The 20,838-nt window shown below is 30.4% G+C and overlaps 1 protein-coding gene across 8 annotated transcripts in view; it reads left to right on the forward strand.

The window, feature by feature from the left end:
* The window catches only part of LOC114130702 (uncharacterized), an 89,339-nt gene extending 81,920 nt beyond the window's left edge, over positions 1-7,419 (forward strand). For 4 of the 8 annotated variants that reach the window (XM_050201974.1, XM_050201971.1, XM_050201972.1 and 1 more), the window contains 5 exons: positions 2,624-2,671; positions 4,029-4,073; positions 4,244-4,255; positions 6,210-6,260; positions 7,292-7,419. In XM_050201974.1, coding sequence (XP_050057931.1) covers positions 2,624-2,671; positions 4,029-4,073; positions 4,244-4,255; positions 6,210-6,260; positions 7,292-7,404 — 269 coding nt within the window. In that variant the 3' untranslated portion in view covers positions 7,405-7,419. Of the gene's footprint in view, positions 1-1,894; positions 2,457-2,623; positions 2,672-4,028; positions 4,074-4,194; positions 4,256-6,209; positions 6,261-7,291 lie in introns of those variants that run through there. The other 4 variants (XR_007604515.1, XR_007604514.1, XM_050201975.1 and 1 more) reach the window with 3 other exon arrangements.
* Positions 7,420-20,838: the final 13,419 nt, after the last annotated feature.

The following is a 20,838-nucleotide window of genomic DNA, read 5'->3' on the forward strand; positions in this document are numbered from 1 at the left end:
TCCTCTCGATCTCATTAACATAGAAACGCCAATGTGTAATATACCAAAACAAAGTAATATAGCCAAAGTGCTTCGCAATTGTAAGTTTATTGTTTGGGATGAAAGCACTATGGCGCATAAAAGAGGTTTTGAGGCACTTGATAGATCTATTAAAGATATAAGAAATAAAAATGAAGTGATGGGAGGAGCAACTGTTCTTTTAGCTGGAGACTTTAGGCAAACTCTACCAGTTATACCAAGAGGAAGTCGAGCAGATGAAGTTAAGGCTTACATAAAAGCTTCTTATTTATGGCCGTTAATAGAACAACTTTCTCTCAAAAAGAATATGAGGGTCCACCTGGGAGGTGATGTCACAGCTGGAAAATTCTCTGAACTTCTACTCAAAATAGGAAATGGAGATTTTCCCGAGTTAGCTGGGAAGTTGGTTATCACTAAGGATTTAGGTTTAGTAGTGACAACATTACAAGAACTTATAGTTCAAATTTATCCTGATATTGCCGATATAAAAAACAAATCGATGGATTGGTTATGTGAGCGCGCTATTTTGACCCCTAAAAATGACAGGGCAGCTGTGATTAATGAAATTCTTCTTAAATCATTTAAGGGAACAGAAATGGAGTATAAGTCTATAGACATGGTACTGAAGACAGATGACGCAGTTCACTATCCTGTTGAGTTCCTCAACGCACTTAATCCCCCTGGCTTTCCAGCACATAAGTTAGTCCTTAAAGTAGGAGCTCCAATTATGCTATTGCGAAATATTCACCCACCCAAACTCTGCAATGGTACTCGACTGTGCGTGAAAGCACTCCAAAACAATGTAATTTGAGGCAACAATAATTACAGGTTGTGCTCAAGGAGAATCAACGTTTATACCACGTATACCACCTTTATCATCAAACTATCCATTCGAATTTAAAAGACTGCAGTTTCCAATCTAGGTATCTTTTGCAATGACTATAAGTAAGTCGCAAGGGCAGTCGTTGAAGATAGCAGGGATTGACTTGAGTGATGACTGCTTTACACATGGGAAATTTTATGTGGCATGCTCAGAGTTAGTTCCCCTACAAGCTTAGTCATTCTTGCCCCAAACGGAAGAACAACCAATGTAGTTTATACTTTATAAGGAGGTGCTATAATAATAATAAAAAAAATAATAACAATATTCACATCCTATAAATAAATGTTATCAATGAATCTAATATTGCTATAACAATTAACACACAAACAATTAAATTGTGAATTCCACGTAATATTAGTACCATCAATACAATTAAATTAAACACTAACACACGGCCTATGAAAAGGCCAAAAGGGAAACTAACACACGGGCAACGCCGTGTCGGGTATGACACGATTCACTCATCAACGCCCAGACCAAACCGCTGGGTGTAGAGACCTCAAATTTTGTACAGAGTTTCCTTAAGCAATGTAGCGGAGCACTAAGAAAGGATTTTTCAAAATTCGCATTTTAAAGGGTTGCTCAATTGGGCTTTTGTGATTTACGATGGAATTTTACGTTTATAATTTTGGTTTATAAATGGTTACTTAACAACCTGATTTATGTGTTGATACATTTACATTTAGTCATTTTTGCCACAAGTGGAAAAACAACCAATGTAGTATATAAGGAGGTGCTAATAATAATAATAAAAAATATATAATAATATTCACGGCCTATAAATGTATGTTTTCAATGAATCTTTAACACACCCACACACACAAAATTAAATTGAGAATTTGACGTGATATTGGCACTATCCATACAATTAAATTAAAAACTAATACACGACATACGAGAATGCAAAAAAAGAAAGTAATACACGGGTAACGCCGTGTCGGGTCAGCTAGTAATATATATAATATAATATAATTATATATAATAATTATTCAGGCTCTCTACGACGAACGATCGTGGATTTCAGCAGATTGGTGGTCAGGTGAAACACTCTATGTAACCTAACCTAACCTACACGGCGGACGTGTCAGCAACACACTCGAACGATGGTAGCGCGATGTCGATGCCCAACTGTCGATCGGTTGGGTACGGGGTCGTTCCGAAGCATACCAGCGAATGTAACTACAAAAATTAACACGGCAATAAAACAATGATAGTGAAAACCAAAACGGCTTTTTTACGCACGGGTCGAACGGTCGAGCACGAAGGGCATGAAAAAGTACACATGGAAGATAAAAACGGCACACAAAAAAATGGTGTTTGGAAAACGTGGTCGAACAACAGGTCCAGACAACGTAGATAAGCGAAGAGGGCGCTAAAACTGTATTGTCGACCAAGCACGAAGATGCGAAGAAAAGACAATGAACAAAAACTGGTTAACGTAGCGTTGTTGATAGCGCTAGCCGATGACTGGTGGCACGCAACATGTGCGACGAGGGGGGACGGAGTCGAAAGTCACGAATTTGCGACGGTCACCTACATGATTCACAAACAATAAGTATTACTTTAAAAATAATTATAATTTATGTTCTCCGTGTTAAAGCTTTTTTAATATAAACCCTCTCGATATATATATATATATATATATATTATAAATTATAATAAATAAAATTATTTAAAATAATCGAATTAATTGAATATGGACACATTATTTATTGTTTTCAGAAAAAATACTAGAAATTGACGAGATAAATTTCTTAAAAGCTTTAGCAGGTAAGTAATTTAAAAATAAATTTTGAGTAGCTAGTTAAAATCCAATTCAACATTTACTTAAATCACCAATGAATTAAGAACGTCTTTTAATAAAATAAAAATTCTTCAAAAAATAATATTAGATGGTCATTGCGGTCAGTAAAGAAAAGAAAATGACTGTTAATATATTGACTTCTTTTTGTTCTTTTTTTTTTTTTAATATCAATAGACAATAATCTTGAGTGTCATTAATGGATGACTTCTTACATGAAAGCAGCTTTCTATAAATACTCGAATGTATTTATTATTATCATAATATATTTAATAAATTAATATGCATGTATTACTTTCTTTACCACAAATACAGAATGTTTCAAAAGTCTTCATCCAATTACGAACTGATATAGTTCGGCAACGGTTTATTGCAGGTTTATGACCAATGCATTAATGGAAAAGCTAGATAACCAAGTTTATTTTAAGTTATCTATTTGATAAATTTAGCCCCGTAATAGCTGTGGATTGGGCATAAATGTATGCTGGGACCATACTAGAAAGGTAGCTGATTATATATTCATATCTGGTGTCACGGCATTAACAGCATTTTTGATTCTAATTTCAAGCTCTCTGAATTTTTAAGAAATTGTGGTACATACACTTTCTCTTTTACGTAACCCCATAAAAAAAAATCACACACTGTGAAGTCAAGGGAATGTGGTGGCCAGGGATGAATCGCCAAATCGTCGTTTCCTTTACGCCCAATCCACCGCCATAACGGTTTAAAATTACCAAAAGATAATTTTTATTTTTCTCGTAGGAAATCCATCACAATATTATATTCTGCTTAACTCGTCATTAAAAGCATTTTTTTTTTTTTTTTTTTTTTTTTGTCACTTTAATCTTCTCTATGAGCATAGAAATGTGCTATTATACTATCAAACTATATGCACTCAATCATAGATAATATTTTCTGTTACTTATAATTGGTTAAATTGGTTAAAACTTGACAAAATTAGGTAAAACATTGTCATAAATTATATAAATCTTCCCTATATCCATGCATTTATCCACCGCTGTATACAAATTTATCCCTAGCGGCTTTATAATTTATACCACCAGATAAATTCCATACCTACTTGACTACTGTTAAATCCACTCTTTATTGTAAATATTATATGATTATCGTTGGTTTTCCAGTCCTATACATCGATTGCACATTTCCGATTCAAATGATGTATAAATCCATAAACTGACATTTCTAGGTTATATTTATTGTACCAAAACATTATGCTTGTTTGTCTTAAAATATATATTCTCTGTGGGATATATTCAATTATAAAGTAAAAAAATTTAATAATAATAATATTGTTTTCAAATCTAGAAAATGCAAAACATAATGTAATGCACCTCGAAGAATGGCTAAAAAGTAAGTATTAACCATATATATATACGTACTGGATGATTTTATTTCACTGTACTTATAATAATATAGAAAAGTTTTAATTTGGTTAGACCATTTTTTAAAAAATTCGATTTTATTGCATAAGCACAATATGAATAAAAAAAACAATCATGGATTTTTATATATATGCTCAGCTTTTACTGGTGGTAAGTACTTTGACTTATACAATCTAAATAAGTTTAAATTAACTTAGGGTAAATGCTTAATATGAATTCTACTTGCAATTGAGTTAAAATTATTGTTGCCAAGGTATTATTGACTCTGGTAATATTATAAATTTTATAACGTTAATGTTATCATCTTAGCCATTGGCACCTATTACAATTTATTAGAAATGTCTCGAGAACATTTCACTTGGATAATAATTATGTATTGAATTGCAAATGAACATTTTTACTTAATTATAACAAATGTATGTTAAATTATATACATTATTATAATAACAACAATATTTATAATACAAAACTTCATTTTATTAATTTTATCAAATGCAAAAAAAGTTTACTTTAATGATTAAAGTTTAAACCATAATACTTTTATATTTTTCAATAGTTATACAAAGAAATAAAAACTTAAACATTATTTTATACCTAAGGTTTAAAATTAAGTTATTTCATGTATTCAACGGACCACACACAATTACAAAGATCATCAGCAGCAACATAGTAGAAATACGTAATAATAGAACAGGCAAAACAGAACTCATAAATGTGGTGGAAATACGACCGTATATCCAACCACCGAACAAGAACTTATAACAAACGCCGTACCGACTAGTAAATCACGGTTGCTAGTCAGCCAATCAGAAGGACAGAACAACCAATCAAAGAGCTAATAAAGATACAAAAACACTTTATACAACAGGACAAAAACTAGACATGACAAATCATCAACAGACATCATGGAGTGAGTACTGTTAGAAAAAAACACGGCAAGGAAGCCAGCCTCAGAAAATCGACAAAAACTGATGGAAGAGAACAGAGAAAGATTAACTGCCTTAGTATCAGTAAAAGCAGTGAGGACGGATAAAAAATTAGCCGAAGAAGATGAAAAACAACAAAACAAGAAAGAACACTTGTCGATAATACAGTGAGTGACAGAGGTAAACTCGGCCAGACACATACAGATCGACAATTGGAACAGACCAATGGAATTTAGAGTAATACATATTTAGAGTTATACATACCATTTGAGCAGCAAAATGTCAATTTGTCAGTAACATTCAACTACGTCAAAGAAATGCTAAAGAAATATGGACCACCGAGAAAGAAACAAAAAGCAATATCTACAAATACACCGTTGTAGTACTTGTCTAACAATAAACTACGTACATTATTTAGGGCATCCATACGCCGTAGATAGTCTTTTAAGAATTAGTGCACGATGGTAACACCATCCGGGCACGAATCTGGGGGGGGGAGTAGTAACGGAGTACGACATAAAACGGTCCTTTTCAGAACCACTAACAACTGAAAAGCACACTTAACATATGTTAAACGCAGTTCCAAACGGCAGATTTTACACAATTAAGTTTCAACGGTATAACGAGGAGAAGCCGCACCGAGCTAAAGACGATCAACAGGCAACGATGCGATAACTTTAACAATTCAAATGGGTACATTTACCAGTACATTTCCAAAACTCAATCACTTCAATTTCATTTCAAATCGTCAAAAGCTCCTTTCCGCCAAGTAGTAGCCGCTTTTATAAGTTACGCGCTTCTGACGAGGGACTCCTTCCCATCGTATGACCTCACATTTTATTATTTAATCCCCATTATAATCGTAGGTCGAACACGAGCTCTCACTGTGTCAGTCCGCTTGCGTAAGTCTGGCTGACGCATCCGTAAATCTCACTCCTCCCTATATTATATAAATATTAAATAATATACTTGTATAAATAAAAGACCAAACTTAAAAATTAAAACTAAGGTATATTTATTTTTACATAGAACGGTTGGTATTGAAACTTACCATGCCGTATCAGATTAGGGTCAGGTTAGGTTTTTATAATTATTAAAGTTAAATTTTATATTAAAATTATTATAAAATATGCTTTAATAAAATAATCTTATTGATAAATTAAATATTTTAATTTTAGACTATAAAGCCAAAACAACCTTAAATAAGAATTATGAAAAGAATTGTCTTGGTAAGAAATTACATTGATTGTTTATTATTTAAACGCAAAGAGCTACAATAATATACTCATAAAATTTCGTGTTATATATTTTTTTTCGAACTTGACGGTATAACTTATAAAGACATTAATTAACTTTATTTTAAAACAAAATTTTTCAATAATTCTACGAAAACAATAATTGAATTTGCATCATAAAATTAATTATTTATTAAATTAAAAAATATATTATTACATACCTATACTTCGTTATTAGTAAAGGTATATAAAAAAAAAATCAACTAGTTCGATACAAAAATATATAATTTGCTTTAAACATTTTTTAATATAAATAATAAATATAATGCGTACCTACTTATTAAATTTCTCAAAAAAAAGTTGATAACTGTTTATTGTGTAATATATTGGAATACCGTTTAAGGTAATGCCTATTAAAATAATTGTATATAATATTATCATACTTTAATAATATTTTTAATATGTATACTTTATCTTAATAAGGTTATTAATTTATTGATCAATTAAAAATAAATGTTTGATTACCTAGTAATTTTTATTAAAATATTATTCTTGATTTGTTTTTATAATATTAATATGTATAAACCAATAAAAAGTATTGGAATATGTAACTTCCCTATAATATGTATATAATATATCCAACCTAATTTCACTATGCATATTGTTTTTCGTCCATGCTGACTCCTAAGTACTTAATTCCTTTTACTTATTCAAAAGTAAGCCATCCAACGTGAATATTACCCTTACATTCCTAATCATTTCCATATTGTGTTGATTTAATGTAATAATTTAATACTAGTACCGTATGTTCATATTGCAACGGGATATTATAAGCTTTTTTTAATTCGCTTTGACTAGATTTACCAATAGAATAATATAATTTGAGAAATATAGAACAGTAACAAATTACTCAACGTAAATGCAAAAACGTATTAAATATTTATCTGTAAACCTGTTAATTTTATTATTTTTTTCATACAAATTTCATTCATTAAATTTTTTTTTAAAAATATTATAAACTATAGATGGAATAGAAATCATGGATAAACTTAATTTTAAAGCAACAAAAATAAGTAAGTTTTTTCACTATAAATATTTAACTCTAATTTTTGCCTTTGCCTTCGTCCCAATTATTTGAGGTTGGCCACCATTGTCCTAAACTTCTACATTACTCGGTTTTCCACTTACCCTATGCACACATCAACAGCCTTCATATCATCCTCAAAAGTATCCAACCATCTCTAAAAATGACCAAAAAGGTCTTCCTCTTCATTTTTTCCCTTCAGCGTTCATTTTCATAACCACTCTTACAGCTTTTGTTTCCTCTCACCTCATCACATTCCCAAACCATCTTAGTCTATTTTTTCCCATTTTGTCCATTCTCGACTCTACACCAATACTACCTAACTATATTCGTTACTTATTCTATCTTCTCTTGACACTTAACTCATTTATTTAAGCATTCACTTCTACGACACTCTACACTGATCTATTCTCCTGTCAACCGCCTAACTCTCCAACCCATAAAGTATAGTGTTGTTCTTACTTCACTCTTTTAAAATTTATCTTTTAGCCTCATTGGAATTCTCTGATATCCTGATACCCTGAATCAAATGTATATAGATTTTGTGACCTCTCTTCTCATAAATGACCACTTAAATACTTATCTTAACACTCTGTCATTATCATACGCCTTTAATAAATCTATAAATGGTATTTTTCCCTTTATATTTCAATACCAATTGTCTAACACAAAATAATGGTTTCATTATCGATTTTCCTGGCAAAAAACCAAACTGGCTCTTTGATATCGATGTTTCACTTCTTATTATCTTCTCTATAATCTTTTCCTAAATCTTCATACTTATGACTCATAAACTTTATTGCCCTTTATAGTTACCACATTCCTATGTTTTCTTTTTCTTTAATAATGGTACAATAAAATTCTTTCTCCAATCTTCTGGATTAGCATTTTATTTAAAAGATCTTTCAACCATACAATGCTTACATCCCCTAAAATTTTCCACATCCCTATAGGTACGCCATCTAGGACTACCGCTTTTATCTTTTCCATCACCTTCGCCGCAACTTTCACTTTCTCTCCTCTTTTCCTAAAATATGTATTGATTATTGTAAGTGCATTCGCTGCTCCAAAATCCAAGAATTTTTCTCCTGCCTCATTCCTTTTGCCAAATCCATGCCCTCCATGCACTCTTTCAAACCCTCTCACTACTAATGTGTCATCATTAATCACATCACCTTCAATTCCGGGTATTCCCTGCATCACCTCATTCCTATCCTCGCCTACCAATTTTACCATAATAATTCCATCACTTTTTCTTCCTAAGTCGACTAACTTAATTTTCATCCTCTCGTCCAATATTACTCCAACACCATTCCTAGTAATATTCCTACTTGAATGTATTATCTTATAGCCATCACCTATTTATTCTTTTTTTCACTTAGTTTCCTGTACACCACAAATATTTACTTTCCTTCTCTTCAATACTTTTGCTAATTCTCTACTTCTGCCTGTTAACATTCCAACATTCTAATTTCTAAGTGCAAATTCTAACTTTATACCTATCTTTCATGTCTACACTCGGATTCAATGCAGGGCGCAAAGATGATGTCCCTACACCGTTAACATTACCCGTGTTGGGTAGACCTAAACACATAACTGGCGGAACAGCTACCACACTAGCTGTATCACACACTTCAACATCTAGGCTTCCTCCACCTTGATCATTGATATTTCCTCTCACCCATCGTCCCCACGCACGTCCAAAATGGGATAAACACCTAAGTCTCTATATGAACTCCTCATACTGTTTAACACAAAATTTTTACACCAGCTGTCAACGTGACGCGGCCTCATTGGTTGCTACTTACGACTGCTTGAGGTATCGTTGTACTATAGGCTGTAGCGACTACATTATTATTTAGTATTAAATCGTTTAAACATTTTTCCAACTATATCGGTGGTTTCTAAGTCTGTTGATGATTTTATTGTTGTAGACATTATTACATGAAATATTCAAAATTTTTAATCTTAATATAAAAAAAATGAATCCCTATTTCTCTTGGTCATGGCATCACGTGTGAATGGCTGGACCGATTTTGCTAATTATATTTTTGTTGTACTTATAATTGTCAGGAGAAGGATCTTACGAAAGAAAAAATTGAGAAAGTTACAGGGTTAAAGGAATATGATGTGATGGTGATGAAAATACAGTGACGCCATCTATCTAGCAAAAAATAAATGACATAATAATAACAATAAAATAAGAAACCTAAAAAAAAACTAAAAAAATTAAAAACCAAAATAAAAAATGTAATGACTAATAAATAAATTTATAGTGTATTCATGTTTAAAACTGAACATTTGTTCGTCGACGATACATCTATATTCATACAAATTTATATCACTAATACTGTAGTACCAGTAGGTTTTGCATCATGTTCAGATTCAGACATTAACTTTAATCCCTCACGTGTACATAATATTAAAATTTTAGTTTTTGTAAGACCGTTAATTTCGTTATCATAAAACAATAAAAACTTACTCCCATTGTTTGTTTGTTTAAAAATGTCTGGTATATCTCCTAAATCTTTCAGTTAATGGATTGAGCAGAAAGCGTTGATTACGTTGCCTAACCCACCGGAAAAGCACGGAATCTAGATGTAAAAAACAACAATGGCGTCACTGTCCAGCAAGAAAATAAACTGTATTTTTGTTTATTGTAAGGTCGATATTGGTTATGATTGAATATAAAAGTTGTAGACCTGTTGTTATATTTTGTCAACACTATAACAATAAAAATAAGAATTAGCGAAATCGGTCCTAAACAAAAATGTACGTTACAAATATAACAAATTATACCAAGTTATATTGTTTTACTAACTATATAATATATAAAAACCATGAGATGGCACATTGTTGTAACTTATGCACCATAGTAAAAAAAAAATTGATACAACTTTGAAACTTAAGCATTAGAAATTATATATTTACGTAAACATCTCGAGGGGTCCGCAAACCACCACTAGTGCCTACCTGATAATATATTGCTCGCATAATCTTAAGAGAGTCTTACGGGCAACACCAAGCGGAATGATTATATTTATATTATAACCTGACTAACTCACTGACTGATAAGCGAAGAGTCTGAACAATCGAGGGTTGAAATTTACACGGTACATTCGTACCACAAATTTAGTGTAAATAAGAAAGCATATTACAAAATTCGCATTTTAAAGTGGTGCTTGCACAAGTTTTTTGAAAATCAAAATGGTCAATGAAAATGTCTAAATTTTGAATACCGTTGAACCGATTATTAAATAAAAAATTAATCAGAATTTTTTAACGGGAAACGAAGTGCACGAGATCAGCTAGTATTATATACAAATATTTACTTTCCATTTCATTATTTTTAGTTTTAATCTGCATTATAAATATCCAGTTTATTTTCCTATTTCTCGCACTTGTTTCTTGTGCAACATTTTAAATCCACTGATAAGGTGGATCAATACTAACCCGTTGTATCCAGAGATATGTGCAATAAATGTTTAAATAGGCATTATTCTTATTATACGATATTTATTTTTTAATGTTTTCATATTTATATTTACAACGTTTTTTTTATATTTTTCTTTATAATTTATAATATATGACAATAAGCAAAAATTGAAGTATATTTGATTTTCACTATTTTCTAGTAAAAAACGCATGAATTTAGTTGGCTCGCTTATACCATGTCATCTTTAACTGGTTTCTTTATTTGATATATTTTATTTCTTATTAAATACACACGTATTAAATACCGAATTGCGGCTTATTGGCTCTGAGAAGATTCTTTTATCTGGTCCAATGGATTGCTCCATTACAATAAATATATATAGCAAAATCTCATTAATTATTTTACTTATATATTAATTTTTTTTATGCATACTAACTGCATATTTTTATTTTGATATAGAAGTACATATTTTTAAATAAATATTTGATGATTTTTTAGAACATGAAAGTCTTTGCTCTAGTTATGAATTATTATTATTATTATTATTATCAATTATTTTACAATTTTCATTCATCATTCATTGTCTTATAGGTATATACTGATCAGATGCGAAGCCATGAGGCAAAAGTGGCGCCCACTCCCCCAAATAAAATAAAATATAAGATATTATAACTTAAATGCAAATTATCTATATATCTATATATCTTGGTATATCACTTTTTATTATATGAGCCCCCCTCCTTAGAAAATTTGTTGATCTACCCCTTATACTGATATTCAATTGCTTTTCATCTTATTTTTAAAATCTTAACGTAAATATATATTTGAAAGAAAAATTAAAAGGATTTTTCAATATACACAGGTTACAAAAGTAAGCATTTTTTATAATATTTTATTTGGTAGTGTTTTAACATATAAACAACATTTATTTGACTACTATTTAAAATATAAAAAAATGTATTAATTCTTTAAGAAATAAGAATTTTATAATTTTGAATTTTTAGTATACCCAAGTAGATACGATGAAAACATAGATACTTATAAACAGAAAATACAAAAAATAAGTAAGTTATGATATTATAATTATTTTATTACCTATTAGTAAAATATAGACATAATTTTAGTCCAAAAAATTGTGAGAACAGTGAATTAATCAGATGATTCAGATGTATCACAGATATATCTGTCTGTATAAGACAGTATCTCATTTTAGCAAAGAAATGGTTCACTCTTATTTATTAAAATTTATATCATAAAAAAGGTGGAAACTCCTATTATTTGAAAATCCTGGCACTTTTATAATAATTTAACTTTTATATTTTTATATTCTAACTTTAATTACAGTTAAACATTTAAGTAAGTACTTACTTTGCTTCTGTAACAATTATCATAAAATTAGTCGCTAATTACGCACTATATATTTTTTCATAAATATAATACAAAAAAATTTAACTTAAGATAAAATATAAATTACAACTGATTGTACAACTTTGTTATTAACAAATCAAATTTAAAATGATGTATTAATACTGAATATGTAGAGAATATATCAACTAATGAAATAAGTATTTAAGGTGGATACTGAACAATTATGTTGGTGGTGTGTTATATAGACCGGGTATTCTATAAAGAGACCAAGGTATAAAGGGACATCATGCCATATAATTAAAGGGACAATAACGTTTTCTAAAACTGTAATACTTTTATTTTAAACGTTATCTGTGAAATATTAATTTTTGCAATGGTTAAAGATAGTCGACACTATCAAAAAATATAACTCTGTGCATAATAATATAATAAAATATAGAAAAACTCAATATTTATTATCAATTAATTTTAATTAATTAAATTTTGTCACAAATTGTATTTAAATAAAAATTACAGTTGTTCATTAATAATAATAAAAAGTATTAAGCATTTTTACTTTCATCCCCCCCTCCCAAAAAAAATCTACCAAAATCCACCGTCGACGTTTAAAATCAAAACATTTTTGTTTCCCCAAAATATGATCACAGACAAAACAACTCACATCACCACATTATTGTTAATGATTGTTCATCATTCCGCTTAGAATCTAAAAGGTGGCAAGTGAGGGTGCCTATTGATCTGCTATACATTTTAATGGATGTTTTAAATTTAAATTCAATGATATACGTGATAAATAATAATTTTAAGCAGAGACTATCAGCCGTGGATATTTTAAATTATATTTATAATATATTGCTATTGATATTATAGTATAATGGTCGTATGTTGATTTATCTTTTAGTGAAAAATTTAATTTATCATATTTTAATATTTAATTATTATATAATAGTATTGTGTATTTGTAATATTTATTATTGTTTTTTGAGTTAACTTACCATAGAATAGTGACTGGTGAGAATAAGAATATGATACGAATCGTGTAAATAGGAAATAGTTTCAAAAAGTAATGTTGTTAAAATAATAAAATATAATTATAAATCTAAGTAAGACTTTCAAGTCATACAAAACCATGAAATAATAATTATTTTATTTATTTTGATAAATTCAAAAATATATCTCGAAGGGATATAAAACTTTTATGCATGATATTATTATATTTTTTATACAATATATAGGTAACTAATATATATTTTAAGTTTAGTAAAATACATTATTAATTAATAGCAATTAGCAATATATTTATGAAATAATAGGCCAACAAACCGCCTCAATTCAAATTACCTGTCGTATACAATGGTTAAATCTTTGAATTTAAATTAAACACATTCATTACAGTCACTGGCTCAATGAAAAATTAAATTCGATTGTTACCGTAAAGCAGAGCAGTTATCTATTTTCCCCCTCTTTTCTTGATTACTAAAAAAGTAAAAATTACAAGATCTTTTAAGTTGTTTTCACGGCTATAGATACTATGGTTGCGGGACGATTCATGATTAGACGTCCATGAAAAGTTCTTGTGTGTTTCTAATATCACCTAGCGCAATCTAGTTTTGTATTTCAAAAATATATTTTTTTATACCTTAAGGCCATGATGCTTGAAGGCTTATTGAACAGTAAAAAATTATATATTTATATGATAGTTTTAAATTTATAAATTATAATATTGTATACACTAAACACAACTGTGAAAAAATTAAATATCAAATATGACTAAATAATTTTTTAAACGAATTATCAATGGATATGTTATAACAGTATTTAAACAAAATAATTAAATCATATTTTATTATTAACTAGATGTGCCTCGCTCTGCTGTGAAATTCGGTCTAAGTGAAATTCGGTCTAAGTGATATTCGCTCTAAGTGAGTACCCTAGGTCGGAGACGGGACTGTAAAGAAAATATCGTAAAAAGTCTAGTAGTCACAATTTTAGTTAACCTAACCTCCGGTGGTTTGAGAGGAGCCGATGGGGTCCTAACCTAACCTTCGAGGGGGTCGGTGTGCCTCGATTTCTGGGCTGGTGGAAGCCGCCTTCGGCGCCTTCGAGGGGGTCGTGTAAAAATCGTGTTATCAGGAATTCGGTCGGAAATTGTAATCGGGTGTCTAGAAAAGAAATCATACACTAAAAAAGTAAGAAAAGTACTGAAGTCGAGTAAATAAAAACGAAAAATGGTAATTGAGTGTCTAGCTATCAGTCCTAAACTGGTGTAATACCGTTTCCCATTGCATGACCTGTTCTTTTTGTATATAAAAAAATGTATTTAGCGAAAATGATAGTCGAGTGTCTAGCTATCAATCATCACATCACGTGATGCCTGCGCCTCCAACGTCGAAATCTAATGTTGTATTGTAGAATTATAAGTATAAAGTCGAATAACATATTGTGAGCATTCAAGTCGAGTTGTCAGTTATCATTGGGAAAAATCGAATTAAACGCCATTAAACCTACCCACCACGTAGGCAATCCGACTGCGTCGGATCGCGGACAATGCGTGAATAGTAGGTTTATAATGCCAATATAGTATAATATGAACAATCTGATACCGTGTTCCGTCGCATGCCTGGTTCTTTTATTCATATTATAAAATTTATTTAGTGAAAATGGTAGTTGAATGTCTAGCTATCAGTCATCATAATATGATGTAAATTGATGTCCGAAAGTTAGATCCATAATTGTCATACTTCCTAATGTCAAAGTTCAGATGTTGTTTTTGATATATAAGAAACTATAAAACATATCAGATGTCATAAAAATTGAAAACATAAAAATTCAAAATGTACTCCATTAACGCATTGTAGTACTACACTTTATATTATACTAATAATAATCGTAATAATATGGTATTAAAAAAAAATCGTAGACGTATGTATTTTATCGTATAAGAGAAAGCAATAGCTTTAATTTTCAAAATTCAAATTAAAAAATCAAAAAATAACTTGAAAAGAATGCAATACATTTAGAGCGTTCGCGGGTGGCCGTGTATATCAAATCGCCGCAGTAGGATCGATTATAATATGTATTATGAAGTAAAATTAAAATTGGCATTAGTTACAATGAATACAACAATAAGTATTTGAGTTGACTTTTCTACAATTTTAATTTATTTTTTTATTTTTTATTGTAGGTATTTGAAATATTTGAAATTTGAATTCAGAATAATTTTGAAACGCAAAAGAATTACACGATAGAATAGAAATTAAGTATTTTAGGGGGGGTCTAGCAATCAGTCATCACCTAAAGTAAATCTTTGTAATATGTACTTTTAAATACATCATCATTATTATCATAATTTAAAAATTGTTTTGAAATTTTAAAAATACATAAGGCGTATATCACACGTGATAAATATAAAAACAGGGTAGGTAAATATTTAACCCATCTATGAAAATATCCTTTATTGTACCAATATTTTACATAATTGACCAGTGTCGTGTATTCGTTATATAGTCAGTATTATTATAAATATGTGAAGGAAAGATAAATAAAATAAAGAATATTAACAACAAACAGAAAATAATCGTTTGATAATTATAATTTATAGCTCAGCATTAATGAAATATAATAAGTCGTTAAATAAAAATTAGACAATTTATTGTAATAAATGTATTGGTTTATTCAGAACCAATTTAAAAGCAATAATGCTTTGTAAGTGTAAATATGAATGAGTACCTATGTATAATGTTCAGATAACTGGCTTACATTAAACCAGCATTTTAAGCATAACGTCTCATAATATATAAGCTAAAAAAAAACAGTAGTAAAAAAAATACATGGTGCTTAGATGACAGATGTTGTATATCGTGCAATTGCATCTTATTATTATACGTATTTTCCGTGTCTATGATATCGGTGTTCTAATACATAATATATGTATTTAAGGGGTTCAATAAGGTATTGGTTTTCTACGAATACAAAATATATACCTAATAAGCAAAATTTGTATATACTTTCGCATATTTAAAGTTGTACGTATTTAACAATAATACGCCGACGGTGGAAGTGAAGGCGTATTGTAATGATGGGTACCTACACTAATAATTAATAAATACTAATTTTGTATTGAGTACAACGAATTTACCAACAATAAATAGATTTACAATTCGTCAAATCGAAATCTTATCGACGATAAGATAGTATTACTATACCCAAAGATTAAATCTAACACGGCCGCCGTTGACGTCCAATTAATATCGGACTGCGAAGATGACAATATATATTATATAAACATAATATAAACGCCACGTAAAAATAAAATCGAAATCTCCTTTTTTTTTTTAATGTTTAATAACAATTGCATTTCATCGGCGTGCAAAAACTCGAGATAAACCTGTACGTATATAATACAAACACGAAAAACACGTCGAAAATCGGTATTGAATAACCAATCCGCCTAAAATATATAATTACCCATGTGTACAATATTGCCGAGTTCAAAAAATAATAAATATACATCAATACATAAATAGCGTATAGGTAGTAAATATATGGGAAACTATAAAATAAATGTACAATATTCCAGTAATATACGTAGGTATGCATAATATATTAGAGCTTTAACTCTCGACAATCAAACGAAAAAACGAAAAAAAAAAATCGGAAAAAATGCAAAATATCGAGAGTGTCCGGGCGGCCGTGCGTTTTAAAGCGCCGCCGTGGTTTCGACGACGTAACCGCCGAAGCGGGATTCGAATCTGACTACCCTAGCACGGTGACCTAACGCCTAAACCTATCGACTACAGTTTGAGATGGGAAACCGAGTCGAACGTCGAGCTCTTAAGCCGTTTCCGAACCGCAGAGAACACCGCATTAATCGCATCGATTCGCAGTCTCCGTCCTTAACGATCGTAAAAGAAAAATCGCCGTCGTTATCATACGTACGACGACTATTTAACAGACGCGCGCGCTATTCCGACGTATCTCTCGCGGTTCGAAAATCAAACACAAACGCCCGTCGTAAAGACCAATAATGCCGCGGAAACCGAAACGCGTACATGAGAATCTCCGTGTTTAAAATACGCGTACGATCAAATATCGAGTCTCCGTATTATATTACGCACGGGTACGATGAACAGTAATATATTTTACGCGTAAACCCGCTCCGAGCTCACAAGAGCGCGCGTCGTTATAGACCGACAGACCAATACATAAGACAATAGCATTAAGATAATATTATTATCGCTGTCGAGAACGTTTTAAAGACGTTCACTGTCGAGCTACAATAACAATATACGTATTTAAGGCGGGAAAAGGTCGAGAAACGGAAAAAAGGTAGAAAAAGACGTATCGAAACGGAGCGGCGGCGGCGGACGACGTTTTCGAAAACAGCGTGGCGGAACGGAATTTTGTGATTGGTAATTGTCTATAATACGGGTGGCGCCGCGGCGGAGGAAAGACGAACCGCTTCACGCTTTATTATATAAGGAGAAGGAGACTAGCTGGCTCCGTGCACTTCGTTGCCCGTTAAAAATGCCAATTCTATATAATATGATTCGAATTTTGATTAATTTGTTATTTAATATTCGGTTTAACGGTGTTCAAAACTTGTACATTTTCATTGACCGTTTTGATTCTCAAAAATCTTGTGAAACCACCACTTTAATATGCGAATTTTATAAAATGCTTTCTTATTGCACACTAAATTTGTGGTACGATTTTACGAATGTACCGTGTAAATTGTAAGCATCGATCTATCATTGTTCAGGCTCTACGTTTATTAGTCAGTGAGTTCTCAAGTCATAATATTATAGTCATTCTGCTTGCCGTTGCCGTGAGACTCTTATGATTATGCGAGCAGTATATTATCATGTAGGCAATCCACACGTGGTGGATTGCGGACCCCGCGAGATGTGTACGTAAGCTTATAATTTCTAACACTTAAGTTTCAAAGTTATATCATTTTTTTATTTTACTACGGTGGGTAAAATACAATAATGTGCCATCTCGTGGTTTTTATATTGTTGCCTGTTGGTAAAACAATAAAACTTGGTATAACTTGTTATGTTAGTTTATTGCTGTGAATTTGAAATTTACTGTAGACATTGACTTATTTTGCTAATTCTTATTTTTGTTGTTATGGTTTTAACAAAATATAACAACAGGTCTATAATTATTATATTCAATCATAATCAATAGTGACCTTAATATAGTTTATTTTCTTGCTGGACTGCAGTGATAGTTGTTGTTTTTTTACATCCAGATTCCGAAGTTTTCTGGTGGATTTTCCTAAAATTGTACTACATAAGCACCTTCTCTTGCGACCAATAGGAGCGAATCATCAGTGAAAAATGTTACAAAAATGGGGAAAATAAATAATAGGTAACAAAAAAATTGTTACCATGATTACCGAAAATAAAATAGTACATCAGTCATCGGTATTTTTTATTTTTCATTGTATTTTTATTAATTTTCCGTGCAATTTTCTTAACTTTTTCTTACATAAGAACCTTCTCCTGGAAATTACGACCCAAACAAAATAAGAATGAGCAAAATCGGTCCAGGCATTGTTGAGTTGTGCGCGTACAATGTACATACAAAAAAGGGGGTTCTATTTTATAAAATAGTATAGATATATTTTTATGTAGTTATTTATTTAGATATTTTTTTTTTAAATTTATTCTGTTTATATATTATTATATATTTATAGTAAACCCTTGTTATAATGTACAATACACATCAAAATAGAGGGAAATGTAATTAAATAAACAATAATCATAGACAATGATAGCAAGTTTTATGATAATATTCATACTTCTTAAGAAAAATAGTAAATTATTGTTAAATTATTTAAAAAAATATATTCTTTTGACATTCCGCGCAAATTCAAATACAATGTTTTTTATGTAATTACTAGTAATATTCGCTGGGAGCACTAGCAGTTATTAGAAATCTAGAAGAATTATAGACGCCGGTTTCAATACACAGTTTTGATGGGCCGTGCTGCAAGTTGCAACCATAGTATCTATAGCCGTGGTTGTTTTTACAGCAATCTAAAATATTAAAATTGCATTTGTTGTATTATATGTATGAATATTTTATAAGAGATGTTAGTACGTAAGAAATAAGAAGAAGAAAAACTATAGATAATAAGTAAAACAGCAAAATTCAATAAGTTAAGCAATACTTAATTATTCACACAAATAGGTTAAAATAACAATCGTGCAATTCAGTGTCAGTAAACTTTATATTACAGTTAGCATAGTAAGCAAGATATAATAATAAGAAATGTAAATAAATTTGTTTAATAATTTATTAATCGGGTTAAAATAACAATTACATAACAATCATAGTGTCATAGTATCTATAAACTGTAAATTTAACGTAGTAATAGAAAAATGTAAAACAATCGATAGTAATTCGATTGTAAGTGTAATATATAAGTGAGATGGCTAAGACAGCAAGGGAGTCAGTGGTGGTGATCGTGTGACTCGATCACCACCGGACGTCGTGTTCAAACTTCAAATAAAGTACTTTGCGTTATTTTGTGTTTAACTTTATTTTGGTATACGTCCGAGTAATCGGCGTATACGACACATTATATAGCATAACATTTATTTAATAGCGTTTGAAGTAACAGAGTTCCTATATTTTTTGTCTTGTAAAATTCTAAAAATCTCAAAATACAAATTATTATTATTTTAATATTAAATAAAAAGTGTTTTTATAAACGACAGATTTTGTTTTTGGAAGTTAGAAAAAATCATTCCATACTTTCTAAAAATAAATCCCAGAATCGGTTCTGCTCCAGTAGGCATGCCATTAGCTTATTATTTATTTATAAATTAACTAAAAATAAAGTTTTATTTTACATTTATAATAGAAAAATAAGAAAAATTTAGAAATATGGGTATTTTAAGGTTACACGCCGTATTTGAATTTTGATTAATTATGAGTTCTAAATATTATGTAAATGTAAAATTTATTTTAAACCCTTGCAGAACTCCTTGGTAAGTATTTTTATTATATTTTTAGTACCTAATGATACTGATTAGTGATTATGGTATTTTATAACAATAATCAATGTTAACGACATTTTAAATGTTAAATTTTGTTCGCGCTCGAACCATTCGATTATTATTATTTTTATATTTACTATATTATGTTGGTGGCAGTGGAGCTCGGCAGCAACAGATGTTAAGGCACCACTGTCCACAAAACTGCATAATATTATGTCTGAAGTCGGCAGTTATTTTTCATAGTCCACTTTTCTCGATGCTCTCGAGACGAACACTTGTATTGCTCTTCTTTTGAGCTTTTATATATTCTCGGTTGTCGGTTTTGCAAGTTTTGTCTGCGGCCATTTTTTCTTCGTCATATTTCCACGTGTTAATTTCAATATTCGATGAACGTCGGTTTTTATATTTTATGTATGTATTTTTTATGTATTGTTCGGCCACTTTCTGCTGCGGTTACTAAATATTATTATATTTACAAGAGGGTCACCTTTATATATCAATCATTGTTGGCAAGCAACTCGTGGTTTTGTTTTATGGTTTGTCTGCTCTGTAAATTGTTGGCTGCAGAGTTAAATTGTTATACTATTATTGAAGATCTCTTCGTAGTGTGTTTAGCGGTGGTTATGCGAGTGTGCCAGATCAACTTGTTATTTTTATTGTAAAACATAATTT

This window comes from Aphis gossypii, chromosome 2, assembly GCF_020184175.1.
Source record: "Aphis gossypii isolate Hap1 chromosome 2, ASM2018417v2, whole genome shotgun sequence".
Taxonomy (NCBI): domain Eukaryota; kingdom Metazoa; phylum Arthropoda; class Insecta; order Hemiptera; family Aphididae; genus Aphis; species Aphis gossypii.